Raw genomic sequence first — 15,284 nt, forward strand, 5'->3', positions numbered from 1 at the left:
TAAAGAGTTAAAATATTGTCCCAGCAAGCCTTCCCCGCATGCTGGTACTTGGAGAACCACAAGTACCAGCATGTGCGGCATTGTGGTCCCGCTCGTACCTGTAGTTCCACAGAAAAAGCAATATTAAAAACCACACCGTAGAATGTAAAATTTTATTAAAACATACATGCACACACTATCTCACATACAGTACTCACCTATGTATCCCTGTAGCCCATTGGTCCTCCAGTAGATAATCCAATGGTGTACCTGTAATAAAATACTCCATACTCACCTCACCTCCTATGCGTGGATCAGGTCTTCTTTGTTCCAAAGTAGGCAATCCATGGTCTTGGCAAAAAAAAAAAAAATACCCAGACCCACGAACAGTACTACCCGAGTGACAGCTCCACCGCGGGATTTCATGTACAGAAATCCTGGTGTGGATTTCTCATTGGCTGAGAGAGGCAAGCCTTCTGCCTCTCAGCCAATGAGCGGTTCTTACCATTGACTTTAATGGCGAGAACCGCGCGCCATTTTTGAAATTCAAAGATGGCAGCCGCAAGCCAATCACGGCTCGCCCCCTCGGTTGGCTTATATAAGTTTGTGCGAGGACACGGCATGGCAGTGCGTCGGCGGAGGGGCAGCAGTGAACACCTGCCGAAGAAAGAAGACGCCAGGGAAGTCCTGAATGGGCGGTGGCCATGCAAAAGCGCTTAAAGGCCGTCACCCTCCAGGTGAAGACGCCGTGGAAGTCCTGGGGGAAGCGGCAGCTATGTAAAAGAGCTTAAAGGCTGCCGCCTCCCAGGTGAAGGTGCAGAAAAATAAAATATTAGAACAATCGGTGTCCTTGTTTTATTTTAATATTTCTTTTACAGGGGGTACTATAGGTACCAGCAGGACCTTAATACCCGCTTGCTGGTACTTGTGGTTCTCCAAGTATCAGCATGCGGGGGAGGCCTGCTGGGACCTGTAGTCCTACTGCAAAAGACAATATTTTTACTTTCATATTCACCACACTATACTATCAATCCGACACCCACTGGCCAAGGGTGCCGGTGATAGCCCCGGGCCTGGGGGTACCCTGGAGAGTGGGACCCCTTTATGGGGGTCCCCAACTCCCCAAGGACCCTCGGCCTGGGCTGACTAGCGGTCAGGGGTGATGCTTCGGCTGGGGCCCCTGGCTGTGGCATTACTCCCCTACTAGAAAAAATCCGGTGCTACATTTTTTTCCCCTGTATTTCCAGAACTAGGACCGGCTCAGAGCCCAGTGCTGGTTGTGCCTCATACGGGGGACCCCTACATTGTTTGTCCCCTGTATATAGCACAACCAGTACTGTTTCTCCAGAGCTCGGGGCTGGTTTTTCGGGGGGGGGGGGGGGGAGGGGCTGCACTAATTTTTTTTTAACACAGATGCATGTCTAATAGATTTTCCTTCAGATGCAAGCACGCGGATCGCACTGATCCGTGCGTGCATCTCTGAATAATTTATTTTACACAGATGCCTGCATCACGGATCTCACTGATCCGTGTATGCAGTCAGCTATCTTTAGATCTTGCACGATAGTTCCCAAGTCAAAATGTGCTGTTTAAGCACCATATCGTGTCCTGGAGTGCCAGGGAGTGTTCAAGAGAAATCATGAGCACATCGTTTCGTGTGTAGGGGTCTTAAGAAGCAGTTCAAGGCTGGGATGATCAGTGCCAGTGAGCCTTTCTGTCCCTTGCTGCTGCCCCTGTGCACTGCCCCACTGCTGCCACTGCCCCGCAGGACTGCAGCCTGCCCTTCTCCCCTGCAGGAGCGCCCGGTTCACTTCTCCCCTACCTGATGGTTAATAAATTATAAAAAAGCAATGAAATTCCATAGACCAATAACCTTACGATTTCACATGTCCCATTAAGGCTTCTTAGACATGATCTGAAATTTCACAAAACCTATAGAATTTCTTCCAATCAACTTAAAAAGGTTTACGCCTTAATGGATGTGTGAAACTGTAGGGTTTTTTTATCTATGGAATATTCTATATACTGTATACAGTGTCAGTAAAAGTTAGATGTTCATTGTGAGATGATTATATATATATATATATTATATATAATGTATTTTTATGTGTGTGTGTGTATATATATATATATATATATATATATATATATATATATATATATATTAGGGATGTGCAGGCTCGGATAGGTTCGAGTTTGCACGTGGAGTTCGGATTTTTCCCTCCAAAAAAACGGAACTCAGAAAGAGGCAAAACGTCATCTTGCACGGACGAACATCATCATTCCTGGACTTCCAGGAATGATGATGTTTGTCCGTGCAAGATGACGTTTTGCCTCTTTCTGAGTTCCGTTTTTTTGGAGGGAAAAATCCGAACTCCACGTGCAAACTCGAACCTATCCGAGCCTGCACATCCCTAATATATATATATATATAGATATATAATATATATCTATATATATATATATATATATTAAAAAAAAAGGTGGAGAAAGAGCGCCTCCACCCATTCACACAGAGGATGACCACATCTGGTGAAGGTTACCGATACGTAATAATATTGCAGCAGGCGGCGATCTTTCTCCTCCTTTTGTTTTTTAGATCTGTATGCTGCCTGAACAACAGTTCACGGGAGTAGGAGCTGCCACCCTTAATATCTGGGGAGTGCGTTAGTTGATGAACACTAACAAATTGATCTGACTGAATAGACTTAGCGCCGTGTACTACGCTTTTGCTAATATATATATATATATATATATATATATATATGTGAGTATAGAGTGTAAAAGTGAAAATTACATGTACATTACAAGCTGTATGTACATTGATGAGATGATATATATTAGATATCATCTCACACAGATCATCTCATCAATGTACATGTAACTTTTACACTGTGTGTGTGTATATGTATATGTATATATATATATATATATATATATATATATACATCTCGCAATGTACATCTAACTTTTACTTACTGTTCCTGTGTGACTCAGTCATTTTTCGTCACTGCCAGTGCCAGTCTTAGTTGTCCCTTACCTCCTCCTCTTCTGTTGCTGAGTGCTGACAGAAGCGACAGGAGCGAGCTGAGGCAGGGATGCCAGCTGGACTCGGAGCCGTGAGGAGGCTCCGCAATAGCCCATGGGAGGAATGACTATAGTCAGGCATGCGCAGCAGCTCCCCCTTGGCCATTTTATTTTGGCTTCATAGAGAGCTTCTGCACATGGCAGAAGGTGCCCTGGAGATTGAATAGGAAATGCTGCTGATCGGAGCTGAGCTCCGATCACACGGTAGCTGGCCCCGCAGCAAAGCCAATCAGCCCTGCAGCAAGCCACTTAAGGACGGAACCGGCCCAGCGAGAACTCTCCTGAGTTCCCGGCGGCCCAATCCTCCCCTGAGAAAGATTCCTCTGCCAGCATCCCTCGTCCAGTGGTAAGCCTGGATTAGTATCTACCTTATGCTGTTCCCCCCCCACGCCCCCTCTTGCCGGTGTCCCCAAGCCCCTGCAGGGTCTTTGGGGGACTGTTGTTACTGTTACGCCACTGCCAGGATGCACTATGTATAAGAAGTAGGCAAGACGGCAGAGGCAGTGTGTTGCTCTGGGCAATCTTCTGCTAGGAAACCTTGGCTCCTGGCATTAATGTGGATGTTACTTTGACATGTACCACCTACCTAAGCATTGTTGCAGACCAAGCACAACCCTTCATGGCAACAGTATTCCCTGTTGGCAGTGGCCTATTTCAGCAGGATAATGCTCCCTGCCACACTGCAAACATTGGGCCTGATTCAGTAAGGATGCTATTGTGATCGCAATAGTGATTACGCACGCAGTCTCACTAGAAGATATGCTAATGATTGCAATCACAATACCGTCGCAGCCTAACATAAGGACGCCCATTTCACCTTACCCACATCCGTAATTCTTAGCAAGTCTGCTAAACAATCGGGAACATTGAGTACAATCGGAGCCTCACACACACTTGCACAAGGTCTGACCTTACCTCGTTGCATGCAGTGAAAGCCTAAGCTGTGTATGACATTGCAGTGGCAAATTTATGCATGCCCCTGCAACGGCGTTCAAACACACTGGCACGCCTGCGTTTTGCCGACCACCCCCCCCCCCTCGCCACCCTCAAACGGTACTTCCTGTCAATCACTCTGCGATGGGTCTGCGTAGTCACCGCAGTCCCGATCGCAGTAGGGTGTTCACGCATGCGCACTGCGATGCATGCGCAGAACCCAACAATTGGCCGATTGCATGCGTAATCGCAGTTGCGATCGGTAATGAATCAGGCCCATTGATCAGTAATGGTTTGAGGAACATGACAAAGAGTTCAAGGTGTTAAATTGGCCATGAAATCCCCAGCTCTCAATTCAATCGCGCATATGTGGGATGTGCTGGAAAAACAAGTCCGAGCCATGGAGGCTCCACCTCAGAACTTACAGGACCTAAAGGATCTGCTGCTAAGGTCTTGCTGCCAGATACAGGACACCTTGTGGAGTGCATGCCTCGACGAGTCACAGCTGTTTTGGCAGCACAAGGGGAATCTACACAATATTAGGCAGTGGTTTTAATGTTATGCGGCTGGGTGCATACGTATGTCTTAATGCATACGCATTGCACTGCCCCAGTATTTTCCGTTTGTTAGCGCAGCTGTCCTCACTAGTATTGCCACTTACACCAACCCTATGCTAGGTGAAAAAGATCTATGTGAAATAGGCAGCTCCTCTGCATATGTACATCTCAAAATATGATGCAACTCTGGCTACACGCCCATGAAACTCCCCTGAGACTGTTCTCTTCCTTATTCCCAGTAGACACCCAGTAGAGAGCAGTTTACTAAGATGTGCTAAAGGCCTCATAGTGTGACTTAGGGCTCTATTTACTATAATCCGCATTTGTAATGCAGATTGTAGTGTGATATTACTGACTGAATTCGCATTGCTAATTCAGGCAATATCACAGGGATTTACTACAAATCCCTTGCAGGGACAGAGCTTGCGAGAAAGCTCTGTCCCTGCGAATCCCCTCCGGAGCCTTATCACGGTAATTTAGCAAAAAATACCATGACCAGTACCCGCGCATGCACCGACCAGCCGCCGCTGCTACCCCCCACCTGTCGCTAAGCCCTGCCCCCGCGATCGCGGACCCCCCACAACCCTCCTCCCTTAATTACACAGTTATCGGGCCTCCGTTGATATCCTCTGTCGCTCCGGGCAGGTGACACCCCATACTGCACTGGGACCCTGTCAGATGACGACTGGGCCCCAGTGCACCATGGGAGACCAGCTGACCGGAGGGAGGACATCACCGGAACCCCAAACTCCGGTCCCTGGACTCAGGTAAGTTTGGGGTTTTTCCCTTTCTACTTCAGGGTCCATAGGGTATCCACAGGATACCTTGGGGTATAGGTGTGACGTCAGTCGCAGGGCACCAAAGAGTTAAGCTTTCAGCCTCCCAGGATGCACTAGGTCCCCCTCCTATACCCCGCCCCCGGGCCAAGGCACCTCAGTTTAGTTTGGTGCCCGGCCGGAGTCGGGTGCACCTGTTGGAGTGGGGGCTAGAAGAGCCCCTGAAGCTTATTCTTCATGCAGCTGTGGCTGCACAACTGGATGAACAGCATGGACAGTCAGTCCTGACGTCCATGCTGTCTTCCCTACACCACGCCGGTACTGATCCGGGGATGCTGGTGGGCGTCTGGGGTCACAGCTAGCGGTGACCCCAGATGCTCCGGACCATGGCCGGATTCAAGGGGGACAGAGGTAAGCAGCGGGGTCCCGCGGTGGGTCCCCGCTGATCACATGGTCCTAAGTCCCCAGGCAGGGGGCTCCCTGGGGACTGGCTGCAGCGTGGAGCCAGGCGACCAACCTGCGCTTCCACTACCCCCTGGGACAGCGGACCGCAGCAGAGCGGTAGGCTGCGGCGTCCCAGGGGTTAAATGCATGCCAGGGGAGCGCGCCTTCCCTGTCTCACAGCCGGCGCCTCCCCCGCTGCACACAGCCCTCTCTGCATGCTGCCGACTGGTCCTGTGGCAGCGCTCCTCCCCCAGGCCAGCCTCCTCTCTGCTCCTCGGCGGCCATCTTCTCCAGAACGCATGGTGAACGCTGCTGGAAGCGCTGGACGGAAGCATCGTGGTCTGGGTCCCCCCGCATACCTCTCCTCCGCTGTGGTCAGGTCTGTGTATGCAGCGCTGTGTCCTACCAGGCCCTGTGTCTGTGTAGTTGAGTGATCAGCGCTGTTAGTGCAGGAATTGTTATTTTTCTGCATTGTATGTGACTGTGCTAGCGCTGCTGCCTGTAATCTTTTCTTCTCTAAACTGTCAGCTTTATTACTGTCCCTGTTCTTTCTGCTAAAGCCCTTGCGGTGCGGTGCTGCAGGGTGGTCTCTCGCCTATTTAATACTTAATTGGTGAGAGAGGTCACATACGTGGTGCCATCATGTCTGAAAGTGATTTTCCCCTCCGGCTACAGTGTACCACGTGCAAAGTACCGTTAGCGGAGGGGGAGGGTAGCGCGGAGGGCCTTTGCCGGCAGTGTTTGTCCATGGCGCGGCCTATTACGGTTACAGCACCGGTACAGGAGCCGCCCTGGGCTTGTTTCGCTCAGGCGTTAACAGCTTTAGTGGGCCAGTTAGCTCCGCAGCCCGCGTTTACTCCGATGGGTTTGTCCCAGCAGTCTGTAGTGTCGTCACCCATGCAGGGGTTCCCACGACAATTGGTGGTACCCCACAGTCTCCCTATTTCCCCGCTCCCGGGTTCTCAGGAGCCAGCGTGGGTTAACTCCCTGACGAGTTCTGTACAGCACTTGTCGGATGTGTTGCAAGGGGAGTCTGTGATGCGGTCTCATAAAAGGCCGGTGGCGTCTCTGTCGGCTCCTTATGAGGATGACGAAGGGACGTCTGATGATGGGGAGATTCTAGATCCTTACGATCAGGAACCTCTCCATACTAAGGACGCTGATGCTAAGTCCAAAGTATATATTCCTGGACTTATTCGGGCGGTCCGCACAGCCTTGGTGATTGAGGACGAAGTTCCCCCAGCGGCTAAATCTAAGTATGCCTTTTTCAAAGATGTGAAGGGCGATGCCACAGTCTTTCCTCTTTCGGGTCAGTTGGTGGACCATTTAGAGGAGGCGTGGAAACAACCTGGCAAAAGATACCAGCCGCAGAGACGCCTGGCGGTGGCTTATCCGTTTGCGGATAATTATTTTGCGAAGTGGGAATCCCCTCCACAGGTGGATTCTCACGTGACCCGTCTTGTCCGTAGTGCCACATTGCCGATGCCATCCATGTCCTCCCTTAAGGATGCTACGGACCGCAAGGTAGAAATCTGCCTGAAGTCCGCTTATTCCCTTGCAGGGGGGGCAGCACGGCCGGCTATGGCCATTTGCTGGGTTGCCAGAGCGATGGAGCGCTGGGCGGATTCATTAGAGGCTTCTTTTGAATCCGACTGTCCGGCCGATCAGGCGGAGTTGATTGGCAATCTCCGTGATTCGGCCACCTACATCAACGAGGCGGCTCTAGACATTAGTACTCTGGTGTCTAGAATTTCTTCAGCAGCGGTAGCTGCTCGTCGCACCTTGTGGCTGCGATCCTGGAAGGCGGACGCAGATTCCAAGAAAGGTCTGGAAGCGTTGCCGTTTACCGGAGAAGTTCTCTTCGGTCCGGATCTGGATAAGATTGTGGCCACGCTGGCGGCAGCCAAATCTGCCTGTCTCCCGTCGGCCGCTGCTCCTTCTGGTTCGGGACCATCGTCCTTTCGGTCATCTAGGGCCCAGGGCAGGCCCAAACCACAGTCGTTTCCTCGACAGGCTGGCCCTAAGAAATCGGTCAAGCCCCGGAAGCAGGCATGGAGTACCAGACGTCCGGCCCCCAAGCCAGATGACAAGCCTGCGGCCTGACGGTCCGGGCCTCCCTTTGGGGGATCCCAGGGTGGGAGGCCGCCTGCTACAGTTCGCCCAGTGTTGGTCGACCACTACGACAGACACTTGGGTTCTGGAGGTGGTTTCCCACGGATACGCCCTCTCCTTCCGGCACAGACCCCCGGCTCGCTTCTTCACCACGGGTCTCCCATCAGACCGGAACAAGGCTACGGAGCTGCGGAAGGTATTGCACACTATGCTCCAGGCTGGAGTTATAGTGGCGGTTCCATTCTCCCAGAGGGGCCAGGGTTTCTATTCAAATCTATTTTTGGTACAGAAACCCAATGGGTCATATCGTCCGATTCTCAACCTCAAAGCACTCAACAAGTCTTTGCGGGTCCCGAAGTTTCGGATGGAGACCCTACGGTCCATCATTCTGGCGCTGGAACCTGGGGACTACTTGGTGTCATTGGACATACAGGACGCTTACCTGCATGTCCCTATTCTTTGGCGCCATCAACAGTTCCTCAGGTTTGCAATCAGCAGCGACCATTTCCAGTTTCGGGCGTTACCTTTTGGCCTGGCAACAGCACCACGTGTTTTCACCAAGGTGATGGCGGTCATGGCGGCTTCTCTGCGGCTGCAGGGAGTCCGCATGTTGCCGTATTTGGACGACCTGTTATTGGTGGCAGGATCTCCAGAGCTCCTGTTACGCCACTTGGACCTGACCATTGCACTGCTGCAACGGCACGGCTGGCTAATCAACTGGCAGAAGTCCACTCTAATCCCGTCTCGGAGGATTCTGCATCTTGGAGCCTTATTGGACTCGGGACAGCAAAGGATCTTCGTGACGGAGGACAAGATCTCTGCTTTACAGTCAAGGGTGCGCAGTTGTCTGCACAGCCGCCGGGTGTCCTTACACTCGGCGATGAGGTTACTGGGCTCCATGGTGTCGGTGTTCGACATGGTGGAATACGCCCAGTTTCACTCCAGACCTCTGCAGCACCTGATCCTGTCCAAGTGGAACGGGCTGACTCAGTCTCTGAAGTCCCAGACGATTGTGCTCACCCAGGAGGTTCGCCTGTCCCTTACGTGGTGGTTACAGACGACCCACCTCAACAAGGGACGTCCGTTCTGGGTTCCAAATTGGGTCCTGTTGACAACGGACGCCAGTCTTCGGGGCTGGGGAGCAGTTTCGGGTCCACACTTGTTCCAGGGCAGGTGGACGCCGACAGAAGCGGAGCTTCCAATAAATTTCTTGGAACTCCGTGCGGTCTTCAATGCTCTCCAGCAGGCACAGCGGTTTCTCCAGGGTCGCCCGGTGCAGGTCCAGTCGGACAACGCTACCACCGTGGCCTACATAAACAGGCAGGGAGGAACTCGCAGTCGGGCGGCTCTCGTAGAGGTCTCTCGGATCCTGGTTTGGGCGGAGCGCAATCTTCCGGCCATATCAGCGGTCTTCATCCCGGGAGTGCTCAATTGGGAGGCGGACTTTCTAAGTCGCCAGGACGTTCATCCGGGGGAATGGTCCCTGCACCCGGACGTTTTTCAACTACTGGTGGACAGGTGGGGTCTTCCAGAAATCGACCTCATGGCGTCCCGGCACAACAACAAGTTGCCGGTGTACGGGTCTCGCACAAGAGACGAAGGGGCGTCTCTGGTGGATGCTCTGTCCGTCCGGTGGACGTTCCGGTTCGCATACCTGTTCCCTCCGGTCTCCCTTCTTCCACGGGTAATCCGGAAATTCAAACAGGAAGGAGGGACGCTCCTGTTGATAGCTCCCGCGTGGCCCAGACGGCACTGGTTCTCAGACCTTCAGGGTCTGTCCGTGGACATTCCTCTGCGGTTGCCGCTACGACCGGACCTTCTGTCTCAGGGTCCTTGCCTTCACCCGGACCTGACTCGGCTGTCTTTGACGGCGTGGCTGTTGAGACGGCCATGCTGAGGTCCCGGGGGTTTTCCAGCTCTGTGGTGCGTACCATGTTACGAGCTCGGAAACCGTCTTCCGCGAGGATATACCATCGCGTGTGGCATACGTTCTTCCAGTGGTGTCGACCGAGAGGTTATGCACCGCGGGAGTTTCATCTGTCTCGGATTCTCGCCTTCCTGCAAGCGGGACTAGATCATGGGCTTCGCCTTGCTTCTTTGAAGGTACAGGTTTCGGCCCTATCTGTCTGGTTTCACCGTAGGATTGCTACAATCCCGGATGTGCGCACCTTTATGCAGGGTGTTCTCCGCATTCAGCCGCCCTTTGTTCCACCTGTGGCGCCTTGGGATTTGGCTGTGGTCCTGAGGGCTCTCCAAGGACCGCCGTTTGAACCACTGGGCTCAGTGGATCTTAAATGGCTAACAGCTAAGACTGTTTTCCTTCTGGCCATTGCTTCGGCCAGACGTGTTTCTGAGTTAGGGGCTCTTTCTTGTAGACCCCCTTTCTTGGTTTTTTATGGGAACAGGGCAGTGCTCCGCACTCGGCCCGAGTTTCTTCCCAAAGTTGTTTCCCAGTTTCATATTAACGAGGAAATAGTTGTTCCGGCCTTTAACTCACCGGGTCTTTCCGTGGGTGAGGCCTCTTTGGATGTTGTGCGGGCCTTAAGGACTTATGTTGACCGCACTTCTTCGTTTAGGAAGTCGGACGCTTTGTTTGTCCTCTTTGGCTTCCGTAAAAAGGGTTGGCCTGCTTCAAAGCAAACTTTGGCAGCCTGGATCCGTATGGCTATTTCTGAAGCTTATCTTCATGAAGGCCTACCGGTCCCTCCTTCTCTGAAGGCTCATTCCACTAGGTCTGTGGGTCCTTCGTGGGCAGCTCGACGTGGTGCCTCGGCAGTTCAGATCTGCAAGGCTGCTACGTGGTCTTCTGTCCATACCTTCGTGAGGTATTACAGGTTTGACACCTTCGCCTCTCAGGATGCTTCCTTCGGGCGGCGGATTCTCCTTTCTGCACAGGAGCGTCCCCACCCTTAAAGGATACTGCTTTGGGACATCCCCAAGGTATCCTGTGGATACCCTATGGACCCTGAAGTAGAAAATATGAGATATGGTAAGAACTTACCCTTGTTATCTCTATTTCTACGAAGTCCATAGGGTTCCACAGGACTCCCGCCCTGTCGCACCTGTGCTGCAGATGGGCTTTGCTCTGGTCACCGGTTTTCCGTCTCCCTCTGGTGAGAATGTGATTCTTGTATGTGTCCAGATCTTTGTTCTCTCTCTTCCTTCTCCTCCTCCGGCCTATGGCTTGGTAACTAACTGAGGTGCCTTGGCCCGGGGGCGGGGTATAGGAGGGGGACCTAGTGCATCCTGGGAGGCTGAAAGCTTAACTCTTTGGTGCCCTGCGACTGACGTCACACCTATACCCCAAGGTATCCTGTGGAACCCTATGGACTTCGTAGAAATAGAGATAACAAGGGTAAGTTCTTACCATATCTCATATTTTTTCATATTATTTTAGTAAAAATAATGTTAATAAATAGAGCCCTATGAATCAGACACAAAGTGGTTTGTAAAAGCAAGTGTTCTGTTATATAAACTGCCTGAATATTTAAAATAACTTGTTGCCTACTTTTTCTTTAGATAGCATGTCGCTCTTCAGATAGTGGAGCCCCGGCTACACCAAGGAGATCACAAAGGTAGGCTTCATTTTTATGAGTCTCTCTTTTATTAAAGTATTTACTTAACCACTTTTTATTTCCAAATGTTTTCAAATGTATTTAAATATTTTAGTGAAAAAGAAAATATTCCTAGGGGTGTCTATCACCCCCTCTCCCCCAGGGTACTATAGGTCCCCATTGCAACATTACCCCCCCCAGCCCTCAATGACAATAGATCCCCCAATTGCATTATTTCAGTTCCCTTCTTTGCACTTGATGCCATTCGCACAGCATTCTGGGGAGCAAAATTGTCAGTTATGTCAGCGGCTTCTACATCACAAGAAGGATGAAATACATGGGTGTGGTATATGTTGACATGGTCTAAATGTTCAGATTTGCAATGTCAACATGTCATTAAATTGTAGTGGAAGGGCGATCCTGCACAAGACAATTACATAAGCCAAACAATGTAGAGACCAACATTCACTAAAGTATCTTATTAATATTGCATCTCTATGTTGGTGGTACACCCCAAGATAAAATATGATCACAATTCTAAGGGTTCCCGCAGAAGGACGTGCAAGAAAAGAAACCTCTTTGTGGGGGCACTCTTCTAGAAAAATAGTTTTGTTAAAATCTAACTTTTATTGGAAATGCAGTTAAAAGGGTCAGCACGCTTGAAACAGTGAGGAGCAAAATAGTTGCTCCCTTGTTGACCCCAGTGTGTCCATTTGATGCAGCAAATACAGTACGATCATAAATAGCAAAAATAGCAAGTATCAACGAGGCGAAAATATTTTTTCTCGAACACTAGTGCTCAATTGCTTGTGTTCAGACAGGCACACCAGCACCACTTACCAAATTCTTATAAGTACATCCAAAAACAGAGAAGTATAAATAAGTTTGTCTCAGTACTTCATTTATATAGTAGATCACATTCTGACTGATAGTGCACTATCAGAGGGTATTAACAATAGTCACAACAGGCAGTGAAGTCAACAGATCAAATTACCATCAGATTTATACTGCTCATACTTAAAATAGTGAAGCTGGGTGTTGTACATTAATGTTTGCTTAACCAGGGAAAATAATAAAAAAATGTGTCTCTGTGCATCAGGCATATAATACATACCTCCCAACTGGGATGTAGTTAGGAAGCCGGCAGTCGAAATGCCAACCACCGGCTTCCCGATTGTGAAATCCCGGCAAGAAACTAATGACAGAGGTCTAAATCTCGCCTATCAGCCCCACGCCAAAATCCCGACACCCGGCTTACCGATCGTAGGTAAGCCGGGCGTCAGGAGAGGATAGCAGCGCGGGGGGCGGTGGTTAGGGGCTTCCGGGAGGACTAAGGGTTAGGCAAACCCCCCCCCCCTCCCCGGGAGGGTTAGGGCCATGATAGGGGAAGGGGGGGTTAGGTTTAGGCACTCCAGGGAGGAGGCTAGGGTTAAGCACTAGGGGGGGGAGGTTAGGGTTAGGCACCCCCCCCCGGAAGAGTTAGGTTTAGGGTGCGGGGAGGGGAGTTAGGTTTAGGCACTGCAGGGGGGAGGTTAGGTACTAGGGGGGAGGTTAGGGTTAGGCACCCCCAAAAGAGGGTTAGGGTTAAGGGGGGGAGAGGGGAGGGTTAGGTGGTTTACTTACCTCCGTCAGGGAACTTCTCCTGCCGGCTTTCTGGCGTCAGTATTTCATCGACATGCCAATTCCCTCCCAACTTGTGGACTGTCTCACCCACTGGCTGCAGTGTCCTGTGGTGGGGGGGGGGAATTGGGGGAGCAGAGGTGGTCTGTTCACCAGTCTAGGGAAATCCTGGGGTCTGCCCAGCATCTCGGAGAGTGTTGGTCACGCCCCCACAGTGACATAAACGGGTGTGCTGTGAGGCTCCTCCCCATTTTCCCAATGCCCCACCCATTTTGCATGAAGCTCCACCTCCTGTCCCTCTTTGGGAAACTGAAATGTTGAGAGGTATGTATAATATACTGTATATCTCAGTCTAACCAAAAAAAGACTGTCACAGCAAAGAGTAATTTGCTATTAGTACTAGTATCACCATATCACAAATTATGCATGATCCATTATGTAATATATTTCTCACTACCATTGAATTGAAAGGTTGTACTAAACCCCATAGCACTGTACCCCAAGTGGATTACCAAAAACTCAGGGTTAATGGAAAACTTGCAGCAGCAGCAGTCACCCATTCAGGAGACAGCAACAGTTATAAAATACATGGGGACAGATAAATATTCAGGTACAATCAATTGCCTTATTAGTTTGGGTCACAAAAATAGGAGACCTCAATATAATGGACACATTAATAACATATCAGATGTATAAATGAAATAGGCACCACGGTATTCCGATAGATACATCAGAAAAGTAAAAAGTATAGTCTGACTTATTTATACTTCTCTCTGTTTTTGAGTGTACTTACAAGAATTTGGTAAGTGGTGCTGGTGTGCCTGTCTGAACACAAGCAACTGAACACTAGTGTTCAAGAAAACCGATTTTTGCCTCGTTGATACTTGCTATTTTTGCTATTTATGATCGTACTATATTTTTTACATCAAAAGTACTGGGATCAGTACTGATCCTTACTGTTTTAAGTTATTTAGTTATTTGGGGTGGGGGAGGGGGGAATTAAGGGGATATATTATAGGGATATGGACGGGTCAGATTGGGAAAAAGAGGGGATTAGGGAAAAGCGCTCTGTGATAGCCAGTGTATGTTAATTTGCAATTGGGGATACTATTTCTATTACTATTAGTTATATATTAATGATTGGGAGAATATTATGTTATTATGTGAATATTATGTTATTAACTTCTTGTGTAGTTACTGATTGAAAGTCCAGGTGGGCAATAACTGTAGGCTGATGAATATGTTATCGACATTAAGCTTCTAGGTAGGTCCTTATAGTATATAGTCTATATTTAAATTAAATGTCTGGTAGGCAAAAACTTTCGGCTGAATCTTCAGTGATTAGAATAGTTGTGTAAAGTCTATGTGTTGTTGTTGTCTTAGTTTCTGGTGAGCAAAAACTTTAGGCAGGTTGTTCTTCTATTATGAGGATGTCCCAGTCTGCTGCTTGAGTCACATCAGTACCTCCAGGTTCCCTTTTGGGCCCAACGCGTTTCTTCTCTTACCGGGACTTTTTCACGGGCAAAATGTAATCTTGTTTATTACCTTTAACTGTTATATATAGGTCCTCCGTTCCCGCGCTGTTGCATCTACAGCCACACTTCCTTACTGTTTTAAGCATGCTGACCCTTTTTAATGCATTTCCAATAAAAGTTAGATTTTAACAAAACTATTTCTATAGAAGAATGCCCCACAAAGAGGTTTCTTTTTTGCCCATCCTTCTGCAGGAACCCACTGAGAAATGTCAATGTCGACTGTACTATTTTACCCTAACTGCAGCCTAACCCTAAATGCAGCCTAACCCTGATGCTCTTGTGTTCATAATGTAGACATGCATAATGTCAACATTTGGTTGAATGCCGACATTATAGCGTTGACATTCTGAACGTCGTCACTACATACCATGCAGGGCGAAATTCCTTTTTAAATGCATGGGGAGCAGAGCAGCACAGTCACATGGGATGCTCCATTTGCCGGGCGCCCGCTGAGATTTTTGTTACCAGCGGGCGCCCGGCTCCCCCCCCCCCTCCCCACGGGCACTATGGGAGAGATTTCATGACGGTCTCTCCCATAGTTCCGAGGAGCAGCGGACACAGGATCAGGGCTTAAGGTAAGTATTGTATTTGTGTGTGCGCGGGACTCTTACAGGGGGCACTATTACCTCTAATACTACCTTCTTCTTCCGGGTCCATAGGGCTCCACAGGGAGACATTGGGGTGTAG

At 49.7% G+C, this 15,284-nt stretch overlaps 1 protein-coding gene across 1 annotated transcript in view; it reads left to right on the forward strand.

The window, feature by feature from the left end:
• EIF2AK2 (eukaryotic translation initiation factor 2 alpha kinase 2) overlaps positions 1 to 15,284 on the forward strand; it is a 131,476-nt gene that overhangs the window by 51,622 nt on the left and 64,570 nt on the right. Inside the window, exon 10 of the mRNA XM_088477658.1 lies at positions 11,408 to 11,463. Coding sequence (XP_088333784.1) covers positions 11,408 to 11,463 — 56 coding nt within the window. The remainder of the gene's footprint in view (positions 1 to 11,407; positions 11,464 to 15,284) is intronic.

This window comes from Taudactylus pleione, unplaced genomic scaffold (genome assembly GCF_031769625.1).
Source record: "Taudactylus pleione unplaced genomic scaffold, aTauple2 ptg000201l, whole genome shotgun sequence".
In the NCBI taxonomy this organism is placed as follows: Eukaryota; Metazoa; Chordata; class Amphibia; order Anura; family Myobatrachidae; genus Taudactylus; species Taudactylus pleione.